At 43.1% G+C, this 27,677-nt stretch overlaps 1 protein-coding gene across 1 annotated transcript in view; it reads right to left on the reverse strand.

The window, feature by feature from the left end:
* NEDD4L (NEDD4 like E3 ubiquitin protein ligase) overlaps positions 1 to 27,677 on the reverse strand; it is an 82,180-nt gene that overhangs the window by 10,932 nt on the left and 43,571 nt on the right. The window contains exons 13-19 of the mRNA XM_007935550.1: positions 26,185 to 26,243; positions 16,690 to 16,755; positions 14,622 to 14,851; positions 12,841 to 12,962; positions 8,209 to 8,279; positions 5,825 to 5,920; positions 1,134 to 1,207 (exon numbers count right to left, since the gene is read on the reverse strand). Of these exons, the coding sequence (XP_007933741.1) occupies positions 1,134 to 1,207; positions 5,825 to 5,920; positions 8,209 to 8,279; positions 12,841 to 12,962; positions 14,622 to 14,851; positions 16,690 to 16,755; positions 26,185 to 26,243 (718 nt within the window). The remainder of the gene's footprint in view (positions 1 to 1,133; positions 1,208 to 5,824; positions 5,921 to 8,208; positions 8,280 to 12,840; positions 12,963 to 14,621; positions 14,852 to 16,689; positions 16,756 to 26,184; positions 26,244 to 27,677) is intronic.

Below are 27,677 nucleotides of genomic sequence, written 5' to 3' on the forward strand. Positions count from 1 at the left end.
ATGGTCTCTAAGCATGGCAAACATTCTCCATCTCGTTTCAATTAAGAAGGACAGCAGGTCTTTGTTACACTCAAAGGTGCTCAGTGCCTTAGCCAATTCTCCAAATTCCAGTCCACTTACCAATTTCAAATGAGAAGAAATGTTGACACCAAGCGCTGAGTGCAAAGAAGGAGCTCAGGCCACTCACTATCATCTCTGACATGGGCAGAAACCAGGACGCAGGAACCAAACGATACTGTATCCTTTTGTCCCTGGTCCAGTCTAAACTAGCAAAGAACAAGGGCAACCTGGAAACCCGTGGAATAATGCAGAGTTGTGTGCTTGAAGCATATACGTATCTTTCAAAGGAAAAGTAATATGCTTAACAGAAGCCCTTCTGAATAATAGAAATGTCCCAGGGTTACTTAACAGTGCGACTTCTACAAAAATTTAACCTTCTGTTCCACCAACTGAGGCTGACTGAGTTCAGAAAATTACCAGTATTAGAGACTATCCATTATATCTGCATGTGTTGAATTCTTCCTATCCATTTGAACTATCTTCCTTATGTTTTCATAAGAAGGAAAGAGATGAAATGTTTCATCTTTGATAGTTCACCCCACTGGTGATTTATATTGTGTTCTATTACTGCAATTCTAAATTTTGCTAGATATCCACATATCCCAAGAGAGTATTCACCATAGTACTCAATAACATACACCCTCTTCCTTCCACCACTTGTTCCTGTGACAGCTCATTGAAGTCATGATACAAGTAAAACCTGTTGCTTTCAGGTTGCTTCTGACTCATAGTGACTCTACAGGACAGGGCAGAACTGCTCCATGGGGTTTCCAAGGCTGTAACTCTCTATGGAAGCAGACTGACTGCTTCATCTTTCTCCAGCAGAGGGGCTGGTGGGTATGAAGCACCGACTTTCCGGACAGCAGCTAAGTGCTCGACCACTGAGCCACCAGGGTTCCTCTGATACAAGTTGAACTTCTAATCAATTCAACTTCCCAGTAGCTCATGCCCGAGGGAACTTGTGCTGTCATCCAATAAACTCATGACCGTAACATGCATGAACAGTCTGACAGACTTGTCAACCAAACATGCTATTTGGTGTATGAAAAGGTTATAAATATCTGTATACTTACTCAATATATTCCCTTTTGTTTTCATTTGTTACCATTATTTCTGACCCATTGGGCTTCAGATCCACTTGATATGTCTGTAATTACAAAGATGAAACAACAATCATCATCATGAAGTTATTTTGCATATTAATTGAATAATAACATCTTAGTATAAAAGAGAGATAAACAAAATTTATTCAGAAATGTCTTCTAGCAAATGGGCTCTCTGCACAAGGGAATGTCTAATGAAGCTTTTAAATTGTTAAGATGTGACATTTTTAAAGATGTTATCACTAAAGGCAGATGATTTTACGGTTATTTCTGAGTTTTAATTATTCTTCATATGTTAGCGATAATGGAGTATAGTAACTTTTTTTTCATGTTATTCATTTCTCAAGAAATCAATTGTGTTTAAGAGGAGAAAGAGGGTACATTCATCAAGACCACAGAGACCAAATTCTAATGCATTTTATTTAGTTCTGAAAATTAAACTTTATTGTCATAAAACATGGTACACAATTTCCTGCAAAGCAGCAGCAATATTGCCAGGACTCAGCTCTGCCCCTCACCCCAGTCTCTGTCTCTCTACTCAATTCAATCTCTTTCCCCAACCCAGTGTTTCAATTCTAATGCATTTTATTTAGTTCTGAAAATTAAACTTTATTGCCATAAAACATGGTACACAATTTCCTGCAAAGCAGCAGCAATACTGCCAGGACTCAGCTCTGCCCCTCACCCCAGTCTCTGTCTCTCTACTCAATTCAATCTCTTTCCCCAACCCACTTTTTTTTTTTTTTTTTTTTTTAATTATTGTTCCCTAAGGAGCAGGAGGGGAGCTCTGGTGGCATAGTGCCTAAAGCATTTGACTACTAATTAGAAGGCTAGCAGTTCAAACCCACCAGCCCACCAGCCACTCCCTTGAAGGAAGATTGGGCAATCTACTTTCGTAGCAATACCGCCTTGGAAACCCAAGGAGGGGTCACTATGAGTTGGATCCGACTTGACAGCAGCGAGTTTTTTGTTTTAGAGGAGCAGGAGGAGCTCTGGTGGTGTAGTAGTTAACGCATTCAGCTGCTAACAAGGTTAGCTGTTTGAAACCACCTGTGGGAGAAAGATGAGACAGTGCTTCTGTAAAGGTCTGCAGCCTTGGAAATCCTACGGGGCAGTTCTACTCTGTCCTACAGGGCCACTATGGGCCTGCAGTCAAGAGTTCACTTGGTGTAAAGGAGGCTGCAACCAGTTAACACAGTTAACTGCTAACTAAAAGGCTGGAGGTTTGAGGCTACCCAAAGGTACCCCAAAAAGGCCTGGTGATCTATCTGAAAAATCAGCCGCTGAAAACCGTACGGAGCACGATTCTGACCACACAGGGTTGCCATTGAGTCAGAGCTGATTTGACCAGTTTGGGGCTGTAAAAGGGCTCCCGCTCCTGGGGGACAGCGTATGTACGTGTGTGTCTAGGAGCATATGTGTGTAGGACATACTCTTTCCCATGAAACAAATTCATAGGGGGCCCCAGAAACCTACAGCTCCAGAAGCTCACCAACCAGAAAATAATAGAAATTGCTGCTGTTCCATTACCAGGAAAGTGACAGCTATCACTGAACTTCGTGGGCTGACATCTAATTGGGGAAAGAATGAAAAAAAGAGCTTCACACACTCCAGGAAGATGGATGGCATGTACAGTTGACCCCTGTAAACACACTGGCTTTCCCCTTCTGAAAGAAAGGAATGATTCTTGACTTTTTACACAGCGCATCATGGGCTTCCTCCTGGGTTGGAGTAAACTGCAGTACACCGTCCACAGGTGGGCAGAGGGCTGAGAGGTGAAAAGCTTGGACAGGCAAGTCATCGATGTCCACATTCTTTGGGTCAAGAGCACCATTTTGAGTTCTTATCATGGACCAGCACCGGGCCAGGTAGTGAAAGAGCACACACAGAACCACACCCCTCCCAGCTGCCATCGAGTCACTGCTAACTCATGGTGACCCAGGCATGCAGAGAACTGCGCTTCACAGGGTTTCCAAGGAGTGGCCTTCTGGAAGCAGAGCACCAGCTTGAATGCCACTGAGTGGGTTCAAACCACCAACCTTTCTGTTACTAGTCAAGTGCATCACTGTTCGCCTCAGTAGGGACTCCTATCATGACCTAGTGCTGCCTTCAGACGTGAGCTGACAGTGGACAAAGTGTGTCCCCAAAAGAAGGTACAGTGTGGGGCAATGTTCGGGGGAGGAAGAAGCTGGGGTGTTCAAGAAGGCCAGGGTGGGGGTAGATAAGGAATGTGGAGGGGCAGCTTTGTGATGTGAACCCTGTCTTGGGGAGTGGTAAGTGCAGCCAAGCCATGAAGGAGCCCGGGGACACTTTAAGGATTTGAGTCTTTATCTTGAAGGCAGTGGAATGCCCCTGAAGGTTTCCAGCAGAGGAATGACGTGACTACTTTTACATGTTGAAAAGCTCACACTGTCATGATAAAAGGTGGAGGTGGGTGTGGGGAGACTCTATAAGAGACTATGAGAGAAGATGGTGTTTTGAACTTGGGCGATGGTGGCAGACGAGAGAGAGAACTATTTAGGAGGTAAAATGAACAGGGCTTGGTGACAGACTGGATAAGGGAGACAGGATCAATACAGGGCTGCTTAATATGGTCTAAATTGCTTACCAGAATGCAAAACAGATACATCAGCTCTCTGCCAATCAGATTAGCTCTCTCAAAAGGCCAGGCAGTGATTAAAAGGGAAGACAGTGACTGAACAGACTGGGCCAGGAGTCAGCACTCATGCATGGGTCTGCTGTGATCACTGCATTCATCTCTCAGATTCTGTTCAAAACTCAACAGAACCTAGGGCACTAAGTGAGTTTTGAGAACCGTTTTCACAAATAATTGGCATGAGCTGTGACAAGCAGGATCTTTATTAGAAGTTGACTTAGGAGGCCCAACATCCTGTCTGGTTTTTATTCAGTAGATGAGAATAGGTATAGTTAACAGTAATGAAGCTTTTCCAGGTCATCAGCTTCTGACGTGGGCACTGAAACCTGCGAGAGCCGATACAGGGAAGGTCTGCCTTGTTTTTGGGGTCCCACAAGTTTTCTGCCTTCGACAGGGTGCATTAGCACTTTCCCATTGCTCTCTGTTAGTGGAATAGATTTGAGTTTTCCTTCTCTGACAGGCTCCTGTCTTACACAGGTCTGACTTCTGTAGGTTTTACTGCAGTTTTCTAGACTATTTTATTTAACTTAGTCTTACGGTTATTTGTAAGTGGATACATAAAAAAGATTTTTTATGCATTTGACACACAGGATGAATTCTGAAGTCTTCCTCTTCTTTCTTCCTTCATCTGTTAAAAGTGAAAGGCAGCCCCAGCCCCAGGATGACTATGGAGGTGTTAGCCTCTGAACACTGGCCCTTAGGGCCCTTCATTGTTCAGCTTAAAGAAAACGAAAATCATCACTGAAAGTAAAATGACTTTGATTCTTCAACCCTTCAGACTTCCGTGACCTTGTAACAGCATTGAGTTTTCTACACTAGGGTAGGACGATTCACTCATTTGCTCAATAAACACTGAGTTAGCAGCCATGAGAAGCCAAACACTGTTGTTGTTGTTGTTGTTGTTATGTGCTGTCGAGTCAGACCTGACTCATAGCGACCCCTCCTTGGGTTTCCGAGGCAGTAATAATACGGAAGTAGATTGCCCCATCTTCCTTCCGAGGAGTGGCTGTTGGGTTTGAACTGCCAGCCTTCTGGTTAGCAGTCAAGTGCCTTAGACACTACGCTACCAGAGCTCCTAAGCCAAACACTAGAGAGACCAAAAAGACTTCAAGGGGTCTGACCTCATAGCTCACTGGTAAGAATCAGTACAGCTGCTTTAAGGGATAACAGACCCGAAACAGACGTTTTGATCGTGGAGTGCTGATGATCTATGAAGGAGCAGAGAGGCCACCTGTTGTATTTCCCATATGACAAAGCTTAAAACATGCTCCATGATCGAATTAATTTCAAGATCATGTAGATTTGGTCTCAGAGATGGAAAATATTGGTGGGCTTTTGTGAGGGTCCCAGGGTCAGATAGTATCTTGAGAATAATCCCATACACATCACTTACTCAAGGGGTGTGTGTGTATGGGAATCAAAGGTTTCAGGCAGAAGACAATCACATTCCCCAGAACCTTAGGATGATGAAAACTCCAGGCAGGCAACTTTACCTTTAAAATTCCCCTTGATGATTGATCCAGCCTTGATGACCATTTGTGTGGGTGCAGAGCAAGAAGGAACGGCATAGGAGGCTGAGCCCCATCGAAGACTCATTTCATCATGACAATACGACCATAAAGCAGAAGAAAAACTAAGCTCCCCAACACCCCCAGTCTCCTACTTCTGGTTAAAAATGGAAACCATGACACCATTTTTTTTAGGAACTAAATTCTAAAAGCAAGGCACAAGTGAAAATTCACACTGGGATTTGCATTAGATTAGAAGTAGGTGTTAAGGCACACCACTAAAGACCTCTTAGAATGCCTCTAACTCTGTGCTGGAAGAGAGAAAGGGCTGTCATTGGGTCCTGGCTTCCAGGCATGACAACAAAGTACAGATACAGTTAGATGATACTTAACACAGGGAACTCCTGACAGCTGTTTCAATTGTCCAGGAAAGTCCTGCTACAGCCCGGGGAAAAAGAAATGCTCTCTAAACACCAAAGAGCAGCTCGCGCACGTACCTGCCCGAAGTTCTCTTCATCTATACAGAACATGAGGTCCAGCTCCGTGGGGTCGTTTTCTAAGATCCACTTCAAAGAGTTGTAATATTCACTATCCTACAGGAATGACACAGAAATCAAAGTCAAACTTTTTTCCTTCCAAATTACAAGCTCATTGGACTGCTTTAAATAATTAAGCCCTTCTAATGTAACTCTGGGAGCTCTGGTGGCATAGTGCCTAAGGCATTTGACTGCTTTAACCAGAGGCTGGAGGTTCAAACCCACCAGCCACTCCTCGGAAAGAAGATGGGGCAATCTACTTCCGTAGTGATACTGCCTCGGAAACCCAAGGCGGGGTCGCTATGCGTTGGGGCCGACTCGACGGCACATAACAACAATGTAACTCTGTCCAGAACATCCAAGAATTGCCGTTACCCACTAAGGTAAGGTTTCCCGCTCTACCTCACATCAACTCTCTCCCTTTTAATGTAAAATGTAAATGGAAGAATGTTTGAGGAGTGACAAGTTGTTCTCTACAACGTAACAGGGAGAGAGTAAAAAACGACTTCTCGTCTTCAAGGAGGAAATGAAGCCCTGTTACACACTACAACGTGGACAGACGTGGAACCCGTTATGTTGAGGGAAATGAGTCAAATCAAATACTACTGAATCCCACTTACATCAAACAGGCAAATACATACAGAAACCAAAGTTGACTCCTGGTTACCAGGGCTGGGAGAGAGGGAAAAGGGGGAGTTGCTGCTTAGAGGGCACTGAGTTTATGTTCTTGGTGGTGGCTTAATTCAGAAAAGGACAGTGAGAATGGTTACACAACATGTAATCAATGTCACTGAAGTCTACAAGCAAAAATAGCTGAATCAGCAAATATTTTGTTATGTCTATTTTCAACACAATGAACAAATAAAACAAACATCTCTCATCTTATAAGAGTGAAGATGATAGAGGAAACAGGAAGATGTTCGAACTAGCTAGATGCCAATGGTGTTAAGCTGTGTCCTTTCCCCGGGCCTCTACTGCTCTGTGCCAGCAGGCCTGGGCACACAGGGAGGCTGCCCCTACATCAGAAGCCTGAGCCGGTCACGAGTGTCCTCATCACCTATCTCTGCTCAGCACAAGGACTCTACTGCTGCGGACCAGATGGGCTCTGAGAAGGCAAAAAAGAACATGCCTGCTGCACTGAAAATACTGTCACCATGTGGTATACGATTAATTTTGAGCATTTCAGAGAAGTCTGTACATTCTTACCTTCCTCATTATGCAGCAATGAAAGTACACAGCACAAATAAAAGGCCAAAGTTGAACAGAAATCTGAGCCTGGCACTATGGCTTTGAGCACAAACCTACCCCCGACTGCAAAATCAGCCAAGTGCATTCAAAAGTGTGGCTAGCATCCTCCCCTCCTGTCATGCAGTGATGATGGGTAGACGGTCAGTGGGCAGTGTTAGTCAGAGCCCAGGAAACAGCTGCTATACCCACGGGTGTAAGAGACATGGGTGATATCACAGCAAGGCTGAGGGGCCCTGGAGGGTTTCTGCAAATACACAGAAGACTGCAATGCTTCCCAATGGTCCTGTGTGAACACCAGCACATAGGCAGGCACACCCGGACCTGAGGCAGATACGGGGGTGCTCGTGAATTAGAGAAAAACAAGCAGAAAGTACATTAGGGAAAGAGCTTCCATTTTTGTCTCCACAGAAAACCCTTTCACCTCTAAAATGTATCTGTCTAGTAGATTGCTCCATCTTCCTTCCACAGAGCAGATGGTAAGTTTGAGCCACCAACCTTCTGGTTAATAGTCAAATGCCTTAGGCATTACACCACCAGAGCTCCTTACGAGTAAAATGAGTAAATGCAACATGAAAACCAGATCATTTTCCACTTGTCAGAGAACTTCTCGCAGCATTCACTTTCTACCTAGTTTTCTTTCTACGTTGTTGCGTTCACGCACTTGGCAGTGCTGAGGATGCCCTGTGTAATTGTTCCTCCCTTTGCCTGCTGCTCTGGCCTTCTGCCCCTGACATGTGCATGAGGTCAGAAAACAGAGGGGAAGTGGATGAACCTCTAATCATTCAGTATTAGCTCTTAGGTGGACACCCTGGCTACCACAATGTCTCCAGGTTTCCCTTGGATTTAATTTGTTCATACAAGTCTCATTCCTGGGTAAGCAGCAGTAATTGTGACTGGGTATACCTGCCCAAATACCATGATTCTACAAAATATGAACAATGACTTGCTTATTACAAAAATGAGGGTGATAATTAACTTCTCAAAGCAAATGTTCCTTGCTGCAACATACTGAACGGCAACACCCATACAATCACCATGACAATGAGCATAGTCTCCACTCTTTCTGAACCTTCAGGGGGAGGCTCCGTCATACTCACCACAGACTCCATGTCATTCAGCGTGATCTGCTTTCCCAGCATCATTTTGTAAAATGGCCTAATGAAGAAACCTAAAATAGGGTGAAAAGCGGGGTTAGTTTCAAATCTTGACAATGCAGGGCATTGGAGCATAAAGTAAAAAAAAATAATCCTTCTTCAGTTCGAGTGAAAGCCCAGGATAGATCCCTCAAAGACCTATCCTAATCAAGGACAGCAGATGGGGCATGGTCAATGGTACAGTAGTAAGGAGGGCAGCTGTACTGACAGAGACGAGGACAGCAGGAAGGGGTCCAACAGGCTCCTGGGAGGTGACAAGAAGCTTCAATGCCAAGTAGGAGTACATGAACTGGGGGAGAAGAAGGCAAACTGAGCAGATGAACATGTCCGTGGACTGGCCAGTGGCTTGACAGGGTGGAAGGTTGAGTGTCATGGGAGGAGAGACCAGAGAAGGGACTGGAGCCTGCACAGCTTGTGTGTGGTCCCAGAGAGTTTGGACTTCGCCCTGGTGCAGTGGGGAGTCAATGAAAAAGTGGAGAAAAATCCCATCTGCAATTTCAGTATCATTACTTGGGCAGTAATGGGGAGAAAGGGCAGAAAAGGGGCATGGTGGCAATGATCCAGGAGATCTGTACAATATTCCAGGGGAAAGCAAGGACAGTGAGGACAAACCTACCACCTCACACGCGAAGCATCACATTCCTCCTCCCATTAAGGCATCAGTATAGCCAGGCCTACAACCTCAGGCTCACGTGCCCACAGCCCTCGCCCCAGCCCCAAATTGAATCAGTCACTGACCCTCTGCAGCATTTCCTGACTCCCACTGGCTCAGTGTGGTCCTAAACACCTTCAGTGTCTGCTGCTGGGAGATGCTGTCCAGTTGTTTCCAACTCAAAGCGACTCTATGTACAACAGAATGAAACACTGCCTAATCTTCAGCCATCCTCACAATTGTTGCTGCTTGACTCCACTGTCGCAGCCATAGTGCCAATCCATCTCACTGAAGGTCTTCCTCTTTTTGGCAGATTGTCTCTACTTTACCAAGTATGAAGTCCTTCTCCAGAGACTGGTCTTTTCAGGTAACATGACAAAGTACCTAAGATGAAGTTTCACCATCTTCCTTTTAAGGTCATTCTGGACATACTTCTTCCGAGACAGATTTGTTAGTTATTTTGACAGTCTATGGTATAGTTAATATTCTTTACCAACGTCATAATTCAAATGCATCAATTCTTCTTTGGTCTTCCTTATTCATTGTCGAGCTCTTACATGCATATAAGGTGACTAAAAATACCATGGTTTGGGTCAGGTACACCTTAATCCTCAAAGTGACATCTTCGCTTTCTAACAATTTAAAGAGGTCTTTTGCAGATGTAACCAATGTAATATGATGTTTGATTTCCTAACTGCTGTGCCCATGAGCATTGATTGTGGATCCAAGTGAAATGAAATCCTTGATGACTCATGACTCCAGTCTTCTCTGTTTATCATGATGTTGCTTATTGATCCAGTTGTGAGGATCTGTTTTCTTTATGTTGAGGTGTAATCCATACTGAAGGTGGCAGACTTTGATCCTCACCCCCAAGTGCTTCAAGTCCTTTGCACTTTCCCAGGCAAGGTTATGTCATCTGGGTATCACAGGTTGTTAATGAGTCTTCTAATCCAGATGCCACACTCTTCTCCGTATAGTCTAGCTTTTTGGGTTATTTGCTCAGCATACAGACTGAATAATAAAGTGAAAGGATACAACCCTGACTCAAATGTTTCTTGATTATTAAACCAAGAAGTATTCCCTTAGGAACTCTGGTGGCCCAGTGGTTAAGACATTTGGCTGCTCACCAAAAGGTCATGGTTTGAATCTATCTATTGCTCCATGGGAGAAAGATGAGGTAGTATGCTTTCATAAAGATTTACAGCCTTGGAAAACCCTATAGAGATAGTCCTACAAGGTCATTGTTGTCGTTATGTGCCGTCGAGTCGGCCCCGACTCATAGCGACCCCTCCTTGGGTTTCCGAGGCAGTATCACTACGGAAGGAGGATTGCCCAACCTTCCTTGTGAGGAGTGGCTGGTGGGTTATTAGGAGTTGGAATTGACTCGATGGCAATGGGTTTGGTTTTTGGGTAGTGTCCCCTTGATCTGTTTGAACAGCTGCCTCCTGGTCTATGTAAAGGTTTCACAGGAGCACAATTAAGTGTTCTCCACAATGCTATCCATAATTTGTTATGATCCACACAGTCAAATGCCTTTGCAGTCAATAAAACATAGGTAAACATGTAGCTGGCATTCTCTGCTTTCAGCCAAGATCTGTCTGACATCAGCAGTGATATCCCTTGCTCTGCATCCTCTTCTGAATCTGCCTTGAATTTCTGGCAGCTCCCTGTCAATGTACTGCTGCATCCATTTTTGAGTTATCTTCTGCAAAACTTTACCTGTGTGTGGTAGTAATGGTATTGTTTGATAATTTCCACATTATGGTGGATCATCTTTCTTTGGGATGGGCATGTATAAGGATCTCTTTCAGTCAGCTGGTCAGGTAGCTGTCTTCCAAATTTCTTGGCATAGATGAGTGAGTGCTTCCAGCATTGCATCCATTTGCTGAAACATCTCAATCGGCATTCTGTAGTTTCCTGGAGCCCTCTTTTTCACCAGTGCCTTTAGTTTAGCTGGGAGTTCTTCCTTTCAATACCATGGTTCTTGATCATAAGCTACCTCCTGAAATGCTGAAATGGATAAACACTGACCAATTCTCTTTGGTACAGTGAGTCTGTGTATTCCTCTCATCTTCTTTTGATGCTTCTTGTGTCGTTCAACATTTTGCCCACAGAATTCTACAGTATTGCAACTTGAGGCTTTTTCCTTTAGTTCTTTCAGCATGAAAAATACCAAACATATTTTTCTCTATTGGTGTTCTAACTCTAGGTCTTTGAATATTCCATTATAATATTTTGTCTTCTCAAGCTACCTTTCAAGATTAAGTGTCTTTTGAAATTCAGTGTCTACTGACGTAAAAAGGATGACTTTGATAACAGGGTGTATGGGCAGATATACAGCGTGTGCATGCCTTGTCTAAAGGGGCAGTCATATTTTTTTATAATGTAAGACAGTGCTGACTACATGCATCTGTGGGCATCTTGGTCTTTAGTACTGCTATTCCTGACCAGCACTGAGATCTCTTTTTCCCTAGACCACTTGAGCAGCCCCCTGGACTCCCCTATCTAGCAGGTTGCACCCATTACTCCCTCCATCCGCCCCAAGGCCAGTCCTCTCTTTCCTGAACCTCAGCCTCTGGATGTCAAGTTCTGCTTCTTTCAAGGGGTGATGGCCCTCATGAAGCCACCTCCAGCCCTCTACTCAAAGTGCTTTCTCTAAGTGCTCGGGTCCTGCATTCTGCTTGGACACTGTCATTGTAACACGCTCCCCCCTCAATATAAGTTCATGGAGGTCAGGACTCTATCTTACAGTTCTTCATATTCCCCTGCAGTGACTAGAACTGTCTTCTAATTTTGTAGGAAAAAGATGCTTCTAAGAAGGTTGAAGTGAATTTGAACAGTCTGAAATAATCTAGCAACACGACTCCAATGTTGCAAATTAAAACGTTTCTTTCCTTCCTTTCTTCCTGCCCTCCCTCACTTCTTTATTTCCTTCCCTTCCTCCTTACCAAATGTACTTTCTCTCTAATCAGAAAGTGTTTACTTCCCCCACCAAAAAGAAATATTGAAACCAGAAGATCAAAATCAATTAGCCATTAACAGTAGAAATACATTAAAGGAAAAGCAGAGGGTACATCAATTATTCACTGGAGTAGCCAAGGCTCCATAAATGCAACGAACACAATTACAAATCGCCTGGAAATTCCTCTCCACAGTGACTGCAATGCCAACCTCAAATCTACTGTCTTCCAAATCATTTCACTTCTAAATTCTCAAAAAGTATCTGATTGTCTCTCTTCCCTGATGATTTCTATCATGCTCTCCCCTAAGGGTGCCACTTTTGAAAAGACTAAACGCATAAGAAGTCTTTATGAAAAACCCACAGATTCAGCTAAGCAGGGGGTCTGACTTCCACCTCCCAAGGTGCCTTGACATCCTTCTTTGATTTGTATGCTCTAAATAGCAGTGAGATGATTTTGTATCATGTTCCAGCAGTGAGTCAGGGGATAAGGTTATTAGCCGAGTTATAACACTGCTTTGAAATTATTTAGTCTCTTCACATTAAAAAATAATTTGGGGACAAATGGAGCAATGGCAGGATACTGGATGGATTAGATCATTTTAATTAAGTTTTCAATTAGCTTTTCCATCTGTCAACAAATCTAGCTGTTGCAAAAAGAAAGTTATTCTGAAAACAGATAAAGTGCAATAAATACAGAATGTTCTGTGTTTTAAACTGCAGGGTTTTGTTTTAATTTTTTAAACTGTGTGTAGACACCGTATCTTCAGTGCCCAAATTAAGACAGTACCAGGGGACAAAGCAGCTCCATTCAAGGGAAAACATAAAAAATAATTTATTGAATTACAGAGAACCAGTGAAGTTTTTGCTTAAAATCTATGATGGGGAAAGCTAAGCCACGTAACAAGGAACTACAAAGAGCACTGTCCTATGTTTATTACTTTAAGATGCTTCAACAACTTACCGTCTAAGAGTTTCCCATGAAATACTGCCAGACCAGCAACCCTTCCAATAAAAGTAAAATAGGACAAGTGGTCTTCATTACAGAGGCCGGAATTAGGATTGATCTGAAGTGTGTAGTTGTCCCTTTGTGGAAAGAAGAGAGAGAAGACAAGCCCAATGAAACTCTTAAATAAAAAACCAAGAATTTGAATTTTTTTTTGTCACCTGTCACCCAATGCTAATAGTGCACTTGCAAACATTCTGTACCTGATAGAAAAGGCTTAAGTTAGAGAACATGACTTACCACTCACTAGTCCCTTCAATGACCAGTGGCTGAGGTCTAAGCAAGCTGATCTGTGTACCCTAGCTATCAATGTCAACCCCAACAAATTGCTGATATTTGAGAAGTTTGACCCACAAAAATATCAATTTCATATGGTTTGGCCAAAAGCCTGAAAAGATGAGAAATTCCACATAATATAGAGTTTACCCTGGGATTTCCAATGATGTGATGAAGGAGGGACACCACTGAGAAGCGCCTGGATTAGGGATATGAGATTTTTCTATGGGATCACAACCCATGTCTATGGGACCCACCACATTGCCCTGAAAAGGCCTCGAGGGAAATGGCAGTAGGATGCAGCTGTTCCAACAATGCAACCTCATGCTTACGTGTAACTGCGTGCCCTTCTTTGATCTCACAACCATGAGGATCAGCAGTTTTCCAGCTGCCTCCACAGTAAGAGTCCTCCAGGTATCTGGGGATGTGGGTGAGAAATGAGGATCTCCCTTCTCCCATTTACTTCAATGGTTTCATCAATTGTACACAGTGGGCTTTCTCACAGAGCTCAGTAACAACAACAAACTGAGCTTAGCTGGAGCTGCTGAGAAGGAAGCACTGAGGTTGTCCTCCAAATAAGCCTGCAGGACATGGGTACCAGGTGGCAAACATGGCAGCCCCACGTCCCCTTAGAGCGCAGGGTCAGGGTGATGCTAATGCCTTTCAGCAAGGTCAACAGCTATTCCACTGGGGGGTCAGGCCCAGCCTGTTGTTGTTATGTTGTCGAGTCATCTCCGACTCATAGTGACTCCTCCGTGGGTTTCCGACGTGGTATCACTACGGAAGTAGATTGCCCAATCTTCCTTCCAAGAAGTGGCTGGTGGGTTTGAACCACCAACCTTCTGGTTAGCAGTCTAGTGCCTTAGGCACTACACCACTATACCCTTGGAAGTTCCACAGCCTGGAGTGGAAATGATCAGGCTCGAGAGGAGCCCCTGTTTGTTTGCTGAGGGCCAATGAGTCTCCTTAGTCTCGGTGCCTGGCAATGATGGAAACCTAACACAAGGGGGAACCTGGATCTTCCCATTGGTCCAGGGCATGATCCTTTGTATCCAAAAACTGGGTCCCCCAAGTCCTCATGATTTAAGTTCTGTGACTTCAGAAACTATTTCTGTTCATAAAATGACTCCTCTTTCTGGATTCTAACACTGACCAATTTCCCTCTTGAATTAACATGTTACAAACGAAAATTGCCTCTCGTTCTTACCATAATTTCCTGGCACATTTTCACTTTCAATTACATGAACCCAACAGACAAGAGAAGAACCAATTTTAGGTGGTCACAGAGAACATTATCCCACCACGTAGTGAGAGCCCGTTCTGGACTTAGAAGGGCCAGGTGGGGGTGGCAGTGAAATTAGCAGCATTAATTCATCTCACAGGAGCGAGCTGCTTATTCTTTCCATTAAGAACAAAACCAACTCAGTGGGGGAACACGCTATGAATGCACACTATACACTTACGTGGCAGAGTACTCAAAGAGACCATAGTAGGGATTGAACATTTCCTTGGACAGTAAGAAGAACCATTCTCTGGCCACGCCCCCATAGTCAAGCCCTTTCTCTGATTCGAATTCAATCCACAGTCTAGCTTTCAGGACATCTGGTCTCTTCACCGACATGATTCTCCTATAGGACTCTTCAAATATGTTATTTCTGTGAAGCTTCATTTCAAATCTATTTGGGATATCAGCCTACATGAAAGAAAGAAACAAAAAAGCACATCACCATATAGTGACTATATACCTTACTCCCAAATAGAAAACAACAACAAAAGGTAGAACAATGACAGCATTTAAATGAATCAATAATGAATGGCTCCAACTGAGATGCCCTCCGTGATGGGGTTTTCCGCACAGAGATATAAATCCCTGCTGTGTTGAGACAGAACCCAGCATGCCAGCTGTTGTTCAGACTGAGTCAGCGCCCTGTGCTGCAGAAAGGCTGGCTGAGGGGAGGAAAAGTGTCCTCAAGCAGGGGGCATTCATCCAGCCACTGGAACACATACAGTTACCGCTGTATATTGGTCAGCCAGAGGAGGGGACGTTAGCCTTGGTAATCAAAACCAACAATCCCCACCTAGCTAGGCTGAGAAGGAGTCCTGGTGGTACAATGGTTAAGCGCTTGGTTGCTAACTGAAAGGTTGGTGGTTCAGACCCATCCAGTGGCTCTGTGGGAGAAAAACCTGGCAATCTGCTTCTGTACAGATCACAGCCTAGAAAGCTCTGTGGGGTGGTTCCAGTGTCACGTGGGGTCACCATGAGTTAGAAGTGACTTGATGGCACCCAACAACAACAGCTAAGTTGGAGCCATTTTCAGCTCTAACAGAGGTCCAAGTTGGCAGATCCGTACCCTGATGACTATATGCTAATTTTGTTGTCATTGGGGGCAGGTCTCTGATTATGCTAAGTTTTGGGGAAGCATCTCACAGTTAACCAACATGAAAATAAATGATCTTGGCCCAGGCTATGAGTAACTGCCTTCCAGAAAAATGAAGTCTAGGGTCAGCCTTGCAGGGGATGAATCTGCTGAGCCCGTTTCCAGGAAGAAAACACTAGTAGGTCCTAGAACGAGAAATGACGGTACCACTGCTTACAGTGGAAATGCGGGGCACTCACTGAGGAATTCTATGTGTTGACATTTGAGCTTCGAAGGACCAAGAGTCACTTCACACGCAGTTACCCAGAGCTACCTGAATCAGGAGTTTGGAACAGAGAGTGGAACCCCTGAGAATGCGAGCTCCTTGGGACCGTGTCTCTTTTATCTTTGCGTCCCCAGGGCCTTGTCCATCATGGACACCCAGAAAATAAGGCATCAGCTGAGGGAATGGAACAGGAAGAGATGGTGACAGACACAGGAAGTGGGTCAGCTCTGGGCTGTGCCTGGAACTCTCCCTTCCCCAATGGGTGGCTGGTACCCCAATACTGAATGAGCAAATAGGAGAAAACTGGCCAAAGGTAAAGCCAGAAAGTAAAACAGAAGACACAGTGTTGAAGAGGTTGGGGTGGGAGGCATGTGAGTAGAAAATGTAACATTATGATTACATAATGTAATCTGCTAGGGTTTCTCAGACTTAAATGGTCAGTGAAAATTTTAATCAGAAAACCACACTTGTTCCTAACCCTGCCAAATATTATCATTAAACCACACTTCTGAACTGAGAAGGAAGAATGTGAACATTTTTCTAACTAGGCTACTCTACTGACTCATTGTTAGCTTGTTAAGATAACCATAAACTAATGAATAGGCTTCCCCAGACTTTTTTTTTTTTTTGGTAGGGGGACTAAAGGACTGAATTGTATAGCCCATAAAAATAATTTCTAATGAAAAAAAATGTCACATAAGAAATTACCAGGCATGGTTAATCTCCATTTACCAATTCTGTTAAGAAGAAAATTCAGATTGAAGTGCAGTGGGAAAGGAAAGGTGACGTCAGTTTATGTATAAAAACGGCAAACAAGTTCTCACTGAAGTAACTTTGGGAATGTAACAAATGATAAAGCACAGCATTTCTGGAGACATGATTACTCACGGGTTTCTTTAACTTCTTCCTAAAGTAGTCATATTTCTGCTTAAATTCTCTGGAGTAAGGAACAGCCTAGAAGAGAAATTTATAAACACAGATCATGCAAACAATATACTTGACATTCTGGGTATGCTGAGAAGTTGACCAATCATAAACTTTAAATGCTCACTGTCCTTATCGTCTGTGGACAATATACATGATGGCTACAGAGGTGCATGGGAGCATCTTAGGACCAATCAGGGCTAGTCAGCATCGAACGGGCTTTCATCCCTGCAAACAATCACACTGACACTCAAGAAAGCTTTCACTCGCTCCTAACTATATATACACCCAAGGGCCTCCGAAGCAGGCACTCAAACAGATACTTAAGACACCAGTGTTCACTGCAGCATTATCTGCAATAGCCAAAAAGGTGGAAATAACCAAGTGTCCATTAACAGATGAATGGACAAAGTGTGTGCTATATAAACAATGGAACAGTAATGTTCCATTGTTCCATTACTGTCTTTAAAATAATGAAGTTCTGGCATAAGCTACTACACAGATGAACCTTGAAAACAATATGCTGAGTGAAATAAATCATTCATGCCAACTATCTAAGGCATGTGAGTGCTAACCAGAAGGTTAGCAGTTCAAACCCACCAGCTGATCTGCAGAAGGAAGATGAGGTAACCTACTCCCATAAAGATTTATCACCTTGGAAACCCAATGGGGGGTCACTGTGAGTCTAAACTGACTTGATGGCAGGGTGTTACCTAGAACAGACAAACACACAGAGGCAAGAGTTTATCAGTAGTTACCAGGGGCTGACAAGTCCTGGTGGTGTGTGGTTAAGTTAGTGGCTGCTAACTTAAAGGTCAGCAGTTTGAACCCACCAGTGGCTCTGTGGGAGAAACATGGCAGTCTGCATCTGTAAAGATCTGCAGTCTTGCAATCCTTATGGGACAGCTCTACTTTGTCCTATAAGATTGCTACGAATGGGAATCAATTCGAGGAGAGTGGGTTTATGATGTGTTCATAGTGAAAAAGTCAGGTGTCATTTGATTTCCCACAGACCATGCAAGTTGATGCCCTATTTATTTTGGGCCTATTATTTTGACAAATTCGTGGATAAATTTTGATTCTGGATAAGGTAGAAATGTCACTATTTGTACAACCACCAAAATAAGAAAACAGATACAATGTTCTCATAGAAGCTCCAAGAAGAGACCATCCTGTTCTTGTTATTCCACCAACAGCACACCCATCACAGACTAAGATTTCCCCTCTTGTTCAGTTTATCCATTTATCCATTCTTTGGTCATTCATTTGCTGAATCATCCAACAGGTATTTCCTGAGCACCTAACTGTGAGCCAGGCACTTTAGATGCTAGTGAAATCAGTATAAAAGCCAAAGATTCTCTCATGATCCCTTCCTGGAATTTACAGGCCATTGTGAGTGATGGGTAGTGATGAAGGGATAAGTAATGGTAAGTGCTCAGAGGCAGCAATCGGGCAGTGGGTGTGAGGGCAGGCCATTCTGAGGAGGGGACATCTGAGCAGACACCAGCGAGACAGGAAAGAATGAACCATGGTGAGCACAGTGAGGACAAGGTCCTGAGGAGGGACAGTGTTAAGCTGATGCTCTGAGCTATGATTAAGAACTATGAAGGAGGAATTAAGCTGAAGAAATGACTTTTATCTCATGTCAGCTTTTGAGCTGCCCAAATGTTAGGGCAGATTCTATTACAACAGCTCTGTGACAGGACCAGGAGGCCTGTTAAGCGCATGGTTGCTAACCAGCGGGTTGGTGGTTCAAACCTACCAGATTCCCCGTGGGAGAAAGATGTGGCAGTCTACTTCTGTACAGATTGTTGTTGTTGTTATGTGCCGTCGAGTTGTACCCAACTCATAGCGACCCCTCCTTGGGTTTCCGAGGCAGTATCACAGTATCACTACGAAAGTAGATTGCCCCATCTTCCTTCTGAGGAGTGGCTGGTGGGTTTGAACCGCCAGCCTTCTGGTTAGCAGTCAAGTGCCTTAGGCACTTCGCTACCAGAGCTCCTACAGATTATAGCCTTGGAAATCCTACGGGGCAGTTCTACTGTGTCCTACAGGGTTGTTAGGAGTCGCCAGTGACTCAGTGGCAACAGGTTTGGTTTGGTGCTAGAACCTCTCCCCTGGGAATTTCTTCAAAGTAAAAGAAGAGTCTGACTGTATGGACTTCTTGCCTCGTTCATTTCTAAGAGTGTGATTCCCGGTGATATTTTTTGTTTTTCCCCTGAAAATGGTGGAAAAAAGCCTAAACATTCATCATTGGGTACACATGTTCCTCTGTCTTAAATGACAAATTTCTCAAAGAATACATTTCTAAACATTGACCACAGTGTGCAGTATCCATTCCCTTTTCTGCCTTGTCATCTGGTGAGTGCTGACGACATGTGGGTGGGAAGAATGCGATGCTATTTCTGGCCTCTTCTAGGGAATGACGTTATGAAAGCTGAAACATCAATATCCTCCTCCTCCAATACTTATTACCATTTCTCTCTAGAGGTAGTTCTCATGATGGAATAAGAAAAGTGTGTTTTTATACGTTTCTCTTAAATAGGTCAAAAACATCTATAGAGTAAAGGCTTGGCAGAGAATGAATGACACATATAGTGTACTTTGTGTATCAGATATGCCAAATTATTTTTTCTGCCTTGAAAATCTGCCATCTTATTTTCTTACATACAATTGAACTTGTAAAACAAGGCTATTTGGAAAATCAAACATGTCTGTTGATTGAAGCTCTTTTGCTCTGTATTAATTTTGTGTTTTTGGGGGGTACAAAATGAAAACCTGACTTATTATGCAAGTTGGTTTTCAAGATCTTCCTGTCATTATTGTCTGGTGGATACTGAGGCTCTTGTGGGGCAGGGCTCACTCCAACTGGGTAGAGTGGGGATGCCAGCACACCTGGGTTCCAGGCCCGATTCTGACACTGGCTGGGACTCTCTGGCCACACAATCAGCTGGTCTGAGCTTCTGACACATTGGGAAGAACAGCATCTGCTCTGGCTTCCTGAGAGACTGCTGAGAGTTTCAAACCAGCTGATCATAAAGTTCTTGGAAAAGCACAAAGTGTCACAAAAATAAGAGACAGTACTCATTTGAGCGGCATGTGCAGGTAGCAGTTAATGAAGCACTTCTCAGGCTGATGTTTGCTCCATAAAGAGCATTTAGACTCACAGTAAGGCTCTGCTGAGCTACCACAGCTCCTCCTCTCCCTACAAATGGAGCAATGATGGAACCACCTGTAACTAATATTTTTAAAGCTTGGGAAAAAGAGAGAAACTGTAGATATGAGATAAGCAGAAGGACTCAACATTAGAGAAATAAGCAGGGCAGTGGACCTAGGTACACCTGCTCAGGCTTGGGTCTTAATCCTCCCACAGGGACAGAGAATTTGGTCTATAGTCACTATGATGTCAGAGCCAGGACAGAGTCCCCTGTTTAACATCTCACATCTGAAAAGGGGACAAGAAGTTCTACCCACTGGCCCAGAGCACTGCAAGGAAGCTTACCTCCTGTCTAGGACTATGAGTAGGTGAAAAATAAAAGAAACAGAACTGTAATAAATCCATACAACAAAGTGGGTGCAATACTAATTGTGTGACTTGAACCCTAACTAAGATGTTAGCATTAAATAAAGGCCGGGACTTACATAACAAGTGGGAGATTTAGAACCAGAGATAATAGGACAATCTGTATGATGCTATAAGGCTAGTAAAGGAAGTATTTAAAAACTTAATTAAAAAGATAAAATAAGGAATGAAAAAAAATGAAAGAACAGGACAGAATAATAATAACTAAAGAGACCAACAAACCTAGAAAGACCAAATGGAACTTTGAGTGATTAAACATCATAGCTAAAATAACATATACCATGAATTGATAAAGAGACTATAAAAAGCTCAAGAAAGAATTAACTGCAAGAGCTGGGTAATAACCCACAATACAGCAACGAGAGAGAGACGGAAAATATGAAATTTAAGCAATAAGAAAGATACAAGTGTGAAAGTGAGCAAAATGCCTAACAGGAATTATTGATCCCGATGACCAGAGAAAATGGGAAAGATGCAACATGTGAAGAAATAATAACTGAGAATCTTCCAGAACTAAAGAAAGATATGATGATCCTCTCTACTGAAGAATCAGTGAGTCCACAGCAGAACAAACGGATAGTCACACTTAGATACGTGACAGTAAAACTTCAGAACACCAAAGACACAGAAAAATTAAAAATCACCAGAGAAGAAGAGACAACAATTAGACTGACATCAAACTTCCCATCATCTGTTACAGAGGCCAGAAGTCATGAAAGAATACCTCCTCTGTATTGAGGGAGAAGAATTTTCAACTGAGAATTCTATAATCAGCTAAACTATCATGTAATAAAAATGAAAAAACCCAAACCCACTGCTGTTGCGTTGATTCTGACTTTTAGCGATCCACAGGGGTTCAAGGCTGTACTTTTTTAGGGAAGCAGACTGCCTCATCTTTCTCCCTTGGAGCGGCTGGTGGGTTCAAACTGCTGACATTTTGGTTAGCAACAGAGCACTTAACCACTGTGGCACCTGGGCTTCTTTATCATTTAATAGAGAGGGCAACTAAGACATTTTAAGTCAAAGACTAAGGGAGTTTACTGCTCTCAGATTGTCATGGAAACTGCTGCTTGATCATTGGTTCTCAAATGTGATTGGGCATCAGAATCCCCTGGAGAGCTCCGTCAATCAAAGATTACTAAGCCCACCTGTACTGCTGCTTCTCTAGGTCTGGGTAGAATAGAAAATTTTGCATTTCTAACAAGATGCCTGGTGATACTGATGCTGCTGGTCTGCAGACCACACTGACAACTACTGAACTAGTAGCTACACTTCAGTAAGAAGAAAACTTAAGGTGGATGCAAGAACTAATGGTGGACCAAGAAATTTGTCCACATACAGGAATCCTGCTGCTGCTAGGTGCTGTCAAGCGGCTTCTGACCCCGTGACCCTATGTACAACAGAATGAAACACTGCCTGGTCCTGTGCCATTCTCCTAACTGTTGCTATGTCTGAGGCTACTGTTGCAGCTACGGTGTCAATTCACCTTGTTGAGGGTCTTCCTCTCTTTCACTGACCCTCTACTGATGTCCTTCTTCAGGGATTGCTCTCGCCTGATAACATGTCCCAAGCATGAGATGAAGTCTCACCAACCTCCCTTCTAAGGAGCATTCTGGCTGTACATCTTCCAAGACAGATTTGTTCATTCTTCTGGCAGTCCAGTATTCTTTGCCAACAACATAATCGAAAGGCATCATTTTTTCTTCAGTCTTCCTCATTCACTGTCCACCATTCACATGCATATGAGACTGAAAATACCATGGCTTGGGTCAGTCACACCTTAGTCTTCAAGGTGTCATGTTTGCTTTTTAAGACTTTAAGGAGTTCTTTTGCAGCAGATGTGCCCAATGCAATACACTGATTTCTTAACTGCTGCTTCCATAGGCACTGCCTGCAGATTCAATTAAAATGAAATCCTTGACAATTTCAATCTTTTCTCTGTTTATCATGATGTTGCTCATTGGTCCAGTTGTGAGGACTTTTGTTTTCTTTATGTTGAGGTTGTAATCCATATTCAAGGCTGTAGGTTTTGGTCTTCATCAGTAAGCGTTTTAAGTCTTCTCCATTCTCAGCAAGCAAGGTCGTGTGCCATCTGCATACTGCAGGTCATTAATGAGTCTTCCTCCAATTCTGACGCTGCATTCTTCTTCATATAGTCCAGCTTCTCAGATTATTTGCTCAGTGTATAGATTGAATAAGGGGAGCTCTGGTAGCATAGTGCCTAAGGCATTTGACTGCTAACCAGAAGGCTGGTGTTTCAAACCCACCAGCCACTCCTCAGAAGGAAGGTTGGGCAATCTACTTCTGTAGTGATACCGCCTTGGAAAGCCAAGGAGGGGTCGCTATGAGTCGGGTCCGACTCGACAGCACATAATAACAACAACAACAACAACATAGATTGAATAAGCACGGTAAAAGGATACAACCCTGACACACACTTTTCCTGATTTTAAAGCACATAGTATCATCCCATTTAGTACAAATGATTAACACACTTGGCTGCCAACTGACATGTTAAAGGTTTGAGTCCATCTAGAGCTTTTAAATCTGAAAAATCAGCCACTGAGAACCGTACAGATCACAAGTCCACTCTGACCCACATGTAGTTGCCACGAGTTGAAGTCAACTCAACAGCAACCAGTTACAATGAAATTAACATTGAGTGCTGAAAGATAAAGTATTAATGAGTTTTGGAAAATTTAAAGATACAACAGTTTTAAAATTCCACCCAACATGGATGTAGAAAATGGTAGCAGGAAGAATGACATAAACTTCATTGAAATCCTTATAATACCCAGGAGGGGAGAAGAGAGTGATTAATTTTGACTTTAGTGAAGTTTGTTGTCGTTGCTGTTATGTGACGTCTAGTCGGACCCAACTCACAGCGACCCCTCCTTGAGTTTCTGAGGCAGTATCACTACAGAAGTAGATTGCCCCATCTTCCTTCCAAGAAGTGGTTGGTGGGTTTGAACTGCCAGCCTTCTGGTTAGCAGTCAAGTGCCTTAGGCACTATGCTACCAGTATGTTGGTTAAAAACTATAATCTGAGCACTAAAAGTATAGAAATATAAAGTACAACTTCCAATCAAACAGCGAAATAAAGAGTATATTCTATTAGACTAACAAAAGGCAAGAAAGGAGGAAAAATATTACAAGTTAAAAGATGGAAAAGGCACCAAGGCAAATATAATAAAAATAAAGTTAAGTGTAATGGATACATCTTGGACAAAACTGACAATCAATCACCATGGAAGATTCTGATACAACTTTTTTGGTTAGATCAAAGAACCAAGAAAGAGTAAGGATGGAGCAAACACCATGGGCTTGATCTAATGGACATGTTCTGGTGTAGTGACTAAGGCATCTGACTGCTAACCAGAAGGCTGGTGGTTCAAACCCACCAGCCACTCCTCGGAAGGAAGGTTGGGCAATCTACTTCCACAGAGATAATGCCTCGGAAACCCAAGAAGGGGTCGCTATGAGTCAGATCCAACTCGATGGCATAATTTTTTTTTTTTTCATATACCCAACAATGACAGAATATACAATCTTTTTCAAACCCAAAAAGAACATTTGCAAAAAATGACTAAGCTTGCAAGGAAGTCTCTTATAGTCAATAATCAATATCCCTGAAATAATACTTCCATGCAATAAAATTAAAAACAAAAAAAAGAAGCCAAAAACAACCCCCCCAAAAACCTTCCCATATCCTTAGAAAATAATAAGCACATTCTAAATCCTTTAAATCAGGGAGAGAGATTATCATAGAAATTACCAAATATTTAGAACTGAATGACAATTAAAGCAGGATGTCTACACTAAGTTAATAGTTACTTATACAGACGCACTTCTACTGGAAGCAACAAAACTAATAATAATAAAAGAGGCTCTTTTATTAACAGAAAATGGAAAGAAAGAGAGATTTTTCTTGGGGGAAAATCTACCTAGATTCATGATGCTAAACAATAAAAACCACCAGTATCTGCATGAAGGCAGATGATCAAAGAAAGGACAGAAGTATTTGACAAGGTGTTGGAATCACCGTGCTCAAGTCTCCTATCACTCAGGAGCCTGTTGACAGCCTTGGTTTTGTATCTATCTTGCTTCTAATGATGAAGAAGGGGAAATACTATTCTAACAACCAGTGGTGACTGTGGATGCATCAAAAGGGAGCCACGCTAGTAAGGCAGGTGTCTGTCACGCTACTAGCTGACTGTAGCTATTGGCTGGCTGTTTTCACTTAGGCACTGGGTGCTTTGCACAGGAAACAGTATCAAAGTAGCTGAACAAAACCAACCAATCAGTAATGGGATGTCAGAGGTCCAGCAGTGTTTGCACTGTAATATCTTCTAAGTTTTCAAATGGCCAGAGCTTTATAATTTAAAACATTGCTTGCACCAAGTCAGATCCAAGCCACGTTAATATTTTAAGTATGCCTCTTAGCACAGATATAAAGCACTTTGCATCCTTTTGCTCCTTGTCTTTTAAAGTTTGCCCTCTTCTGCTGATCCCAGCACATCTCCTGTAATTCCAAATTGTATGCTCACACTTAGATAACTGCTGACAAAGAGAACGGTATGTTTTCTGGGATGCATGTGGCCCATTACAGAGACCCGGTGGCAGGATTCCTACACTGAGTTGTCTGTTACTGCTGAAAGACACTGGGATTCACTCCCTTTCGTGAGTACAGTGTGAAGCAGTATTTTGAGAGGTCACTATACCTAAGGCAAGGAGCCCTGGTGGCACAGTGGTTAAGTGCTCAGCTGCTAACTGAAAGGTCGGCGGTTCAAACCTACCAGCTGCTCTAAAGGAGAAGACCTGGCAATCTCTCCCATAAAGATTACAGCCTCGGAAATCCTATGGGGCAGTTCTACTCAGTCATATAGGGTTGCAGTGAGCTGGAATCAACTCGATGGCATACCACAGCAGCATACCTAAGGCGAGAGTCCCTGGGTGCACAAGTGGTTAATGCACTGGCTGCTAACTGGAAGGCTAGACATTCAAGCCCACCCAAAGGCACTTGGAAAGAAAGGCCTGGTGATCTATTCCTGAAAAACCAGTTACTGAAAACCCCAGGGAACACAGTTCTACTCTGACACACATGGGTTTGCCACGAGTTGGAGTCAGTTCAAACGGCAACTGGCTACTGGTTATACTGAAGGCAGAACTGATTCTTTTCCTACCTAGCCTGGTAAACAGGAGAGGGAGTGTGACAAAGTTAAGGCATTCTGGTGGCACAGTGGTTAAGGCATTCGGCTGCTAATTAAAAGGTGGGTAGTTTGAACCCACCAGCCACTCCGTGGGAGAAAAATGAGGCTGTCTGCTTCTGTAAAGTTTCACAGCCTTGGAAACCCAAATGGGGCAGTTCTACTCTATCCCGTAGGGTTGTTATGAGTTGGAATTGACTTAGTGCAGTGGGTTGGGTTGGGTTTGGTAAGAATACAGTTAAAGATCCTTAACCCTGCAGCTCCAGAGGCTAGCTACCAGCTCACCCAAACGTTTCCACATGTGAGAACTGGGAGAGAGGAAAAGTATAGGCTAACCCTATCAGCATGCATTTATACCCTGGCTTAAATAAATGACACAGTGCTGCCAAGAGGAAGGGAGGAAACTTCAAATACACTTTTAACCCATGCTTTATAAAGGAGAAGAGAAAATGTTTAATTCTGCTACCATTATTTTCTTTGTTTAAAATGAAAGCTCTGTGAAAAGGCATATGCCACTGTACCCGCCATGGGAACTCTGGGAAGGAGAAGATGGGAATAATATTACATTACTCCATTACAGCTGTCCCTTGGCACCACGATAAGCAGGAATACAGATACTTAGAGACAACCAAGATATTACACTGAAGAGTAAGAACTTGAATATACTGACCGGACCAGTAATAGCTGGGTTCTGCAGTCTTGGATCCTCCCACTGAGTGATTTTGCTATCTGAAAATTTAAAAAAATAATTAAAAAAATGGACACATTAGCTCAAATCTATTCTACGTCTGCCAAAACATTTCTAGGCTCTTCAAAAGCTGTCCTGGCCCCACCATGGCCCCCAAAGATAACAACTTAGTATTTCAGGGTTAGAAGGCAGCTGTGCTGTGTGTGTGGCAAACCCTCTGCACACTGCTTGGTTAAAAACACTCCACCAACAATGTACATCTGAAGGAAAACCATCTATTCCCACTGTTCCTGGCAGGCAGGCTGCCGAAATCCAATTACAAACCCTGTTCTTTCAAGGATTTATGACCTGATCTTGCTTCTCATTTAATTAGAGGTGGGAAGGAGAAAGGCCTAAAAGACCTCAGCCCCCTAAAGGCTCACAAAGACAAACATGGCCTTTTCTCATTTCAAATGCTTTTTTCTTTGCTCCTGGAGTTGCGAAACTGTTTTTTCCCCCCAATTATGAATCCTACATCCAACAGCTGAATAATCTATCACCTGTATCACTCATGCACACCAGAGAGAAAGCAGCTGAGGCAGTCGGAAAAAAAACGAGACTTAGATTACAGCCCAGGAAGATTCCAGAGAGAGTTCTCAGGAACAGAGGTGGTCTTCTTTCTCCCAATAAGTCAAGGTCAACAAGATGGTTCAACACTACCTACAGCACAGTGGTGGAGCTGGTAACACGGCAGCGGCCCTGGCTCACCTGGGGTTTGTGACTGTGTACAATTACAAAGACTTCATGGATTCCTCTGTGTGTGTGTGTGTGTGTGTACACATGTGATTGTGTGCTGAGCGGGGGATGGAAAGTGGGCTCACGGGGGGAGGGGGAGACTGGGGAAGAATGGATTCTTTCTGGAGTTTTAGGAAATCTAAGCTGGTGAAAACAGAAAAAGAAATACAAAAGGACATTTAATTTTTTTTTTTTTTTAAAAGGAAAAGGATGCTGGGTCTAGCACTACAATGAGACACGGGTGACTTCCAGGTAAGGGCAGACCTGGCAGCAGATATTCAGCTTGTGATCTGGCGAGGAATAATATGTTTGAAAACAAAGACTAGGCTTCTGTTTCCTTCCTGCATACCCTTTGAAAGTGGGCTGATGAGAATAACTTAGTTTTAATAACCATATTAGGAATTTAAAAATATTTGGTGGCACTCTTCTTCTTTTTTAAAATGTTTTCTGTTTGATAACTTTTTATTGTGATTTGGGCAAAAGTTTACAGAACAAATTGGTTTTCCATCCAACATACACGTTTTGTTTTGTGACACTGATTGCAATCTCCACAGTGTAACAGAGCACTCCTCCCACTTTCTCCCCGTGGTTACCATTTCCCCTTGTCCTTCTTTCCTATCCCTTTCTGATTGCTCTAAGGAGCGTTTGTTGCTGTTATGTGCCCTCAAGTCAGACCCAACTCATAGCAACCCCTCCTTGGG

This window comes from Orycteropus afer, unplaced genomic scaffold (assembly GCF_000298275.1).
Source record: "Orycteropus afer afer isolate SDZICR_OR568_19922 unplaced genomic scaffold, OryAfe1.0 scaffold00029, whole genome shotgun sequence".
NCBI lineage: Eukaryota > Metazoa > Chordata > Mammalia > Tubulidentata > Orycteropodidae > Orycteropus > Orycteropus afer.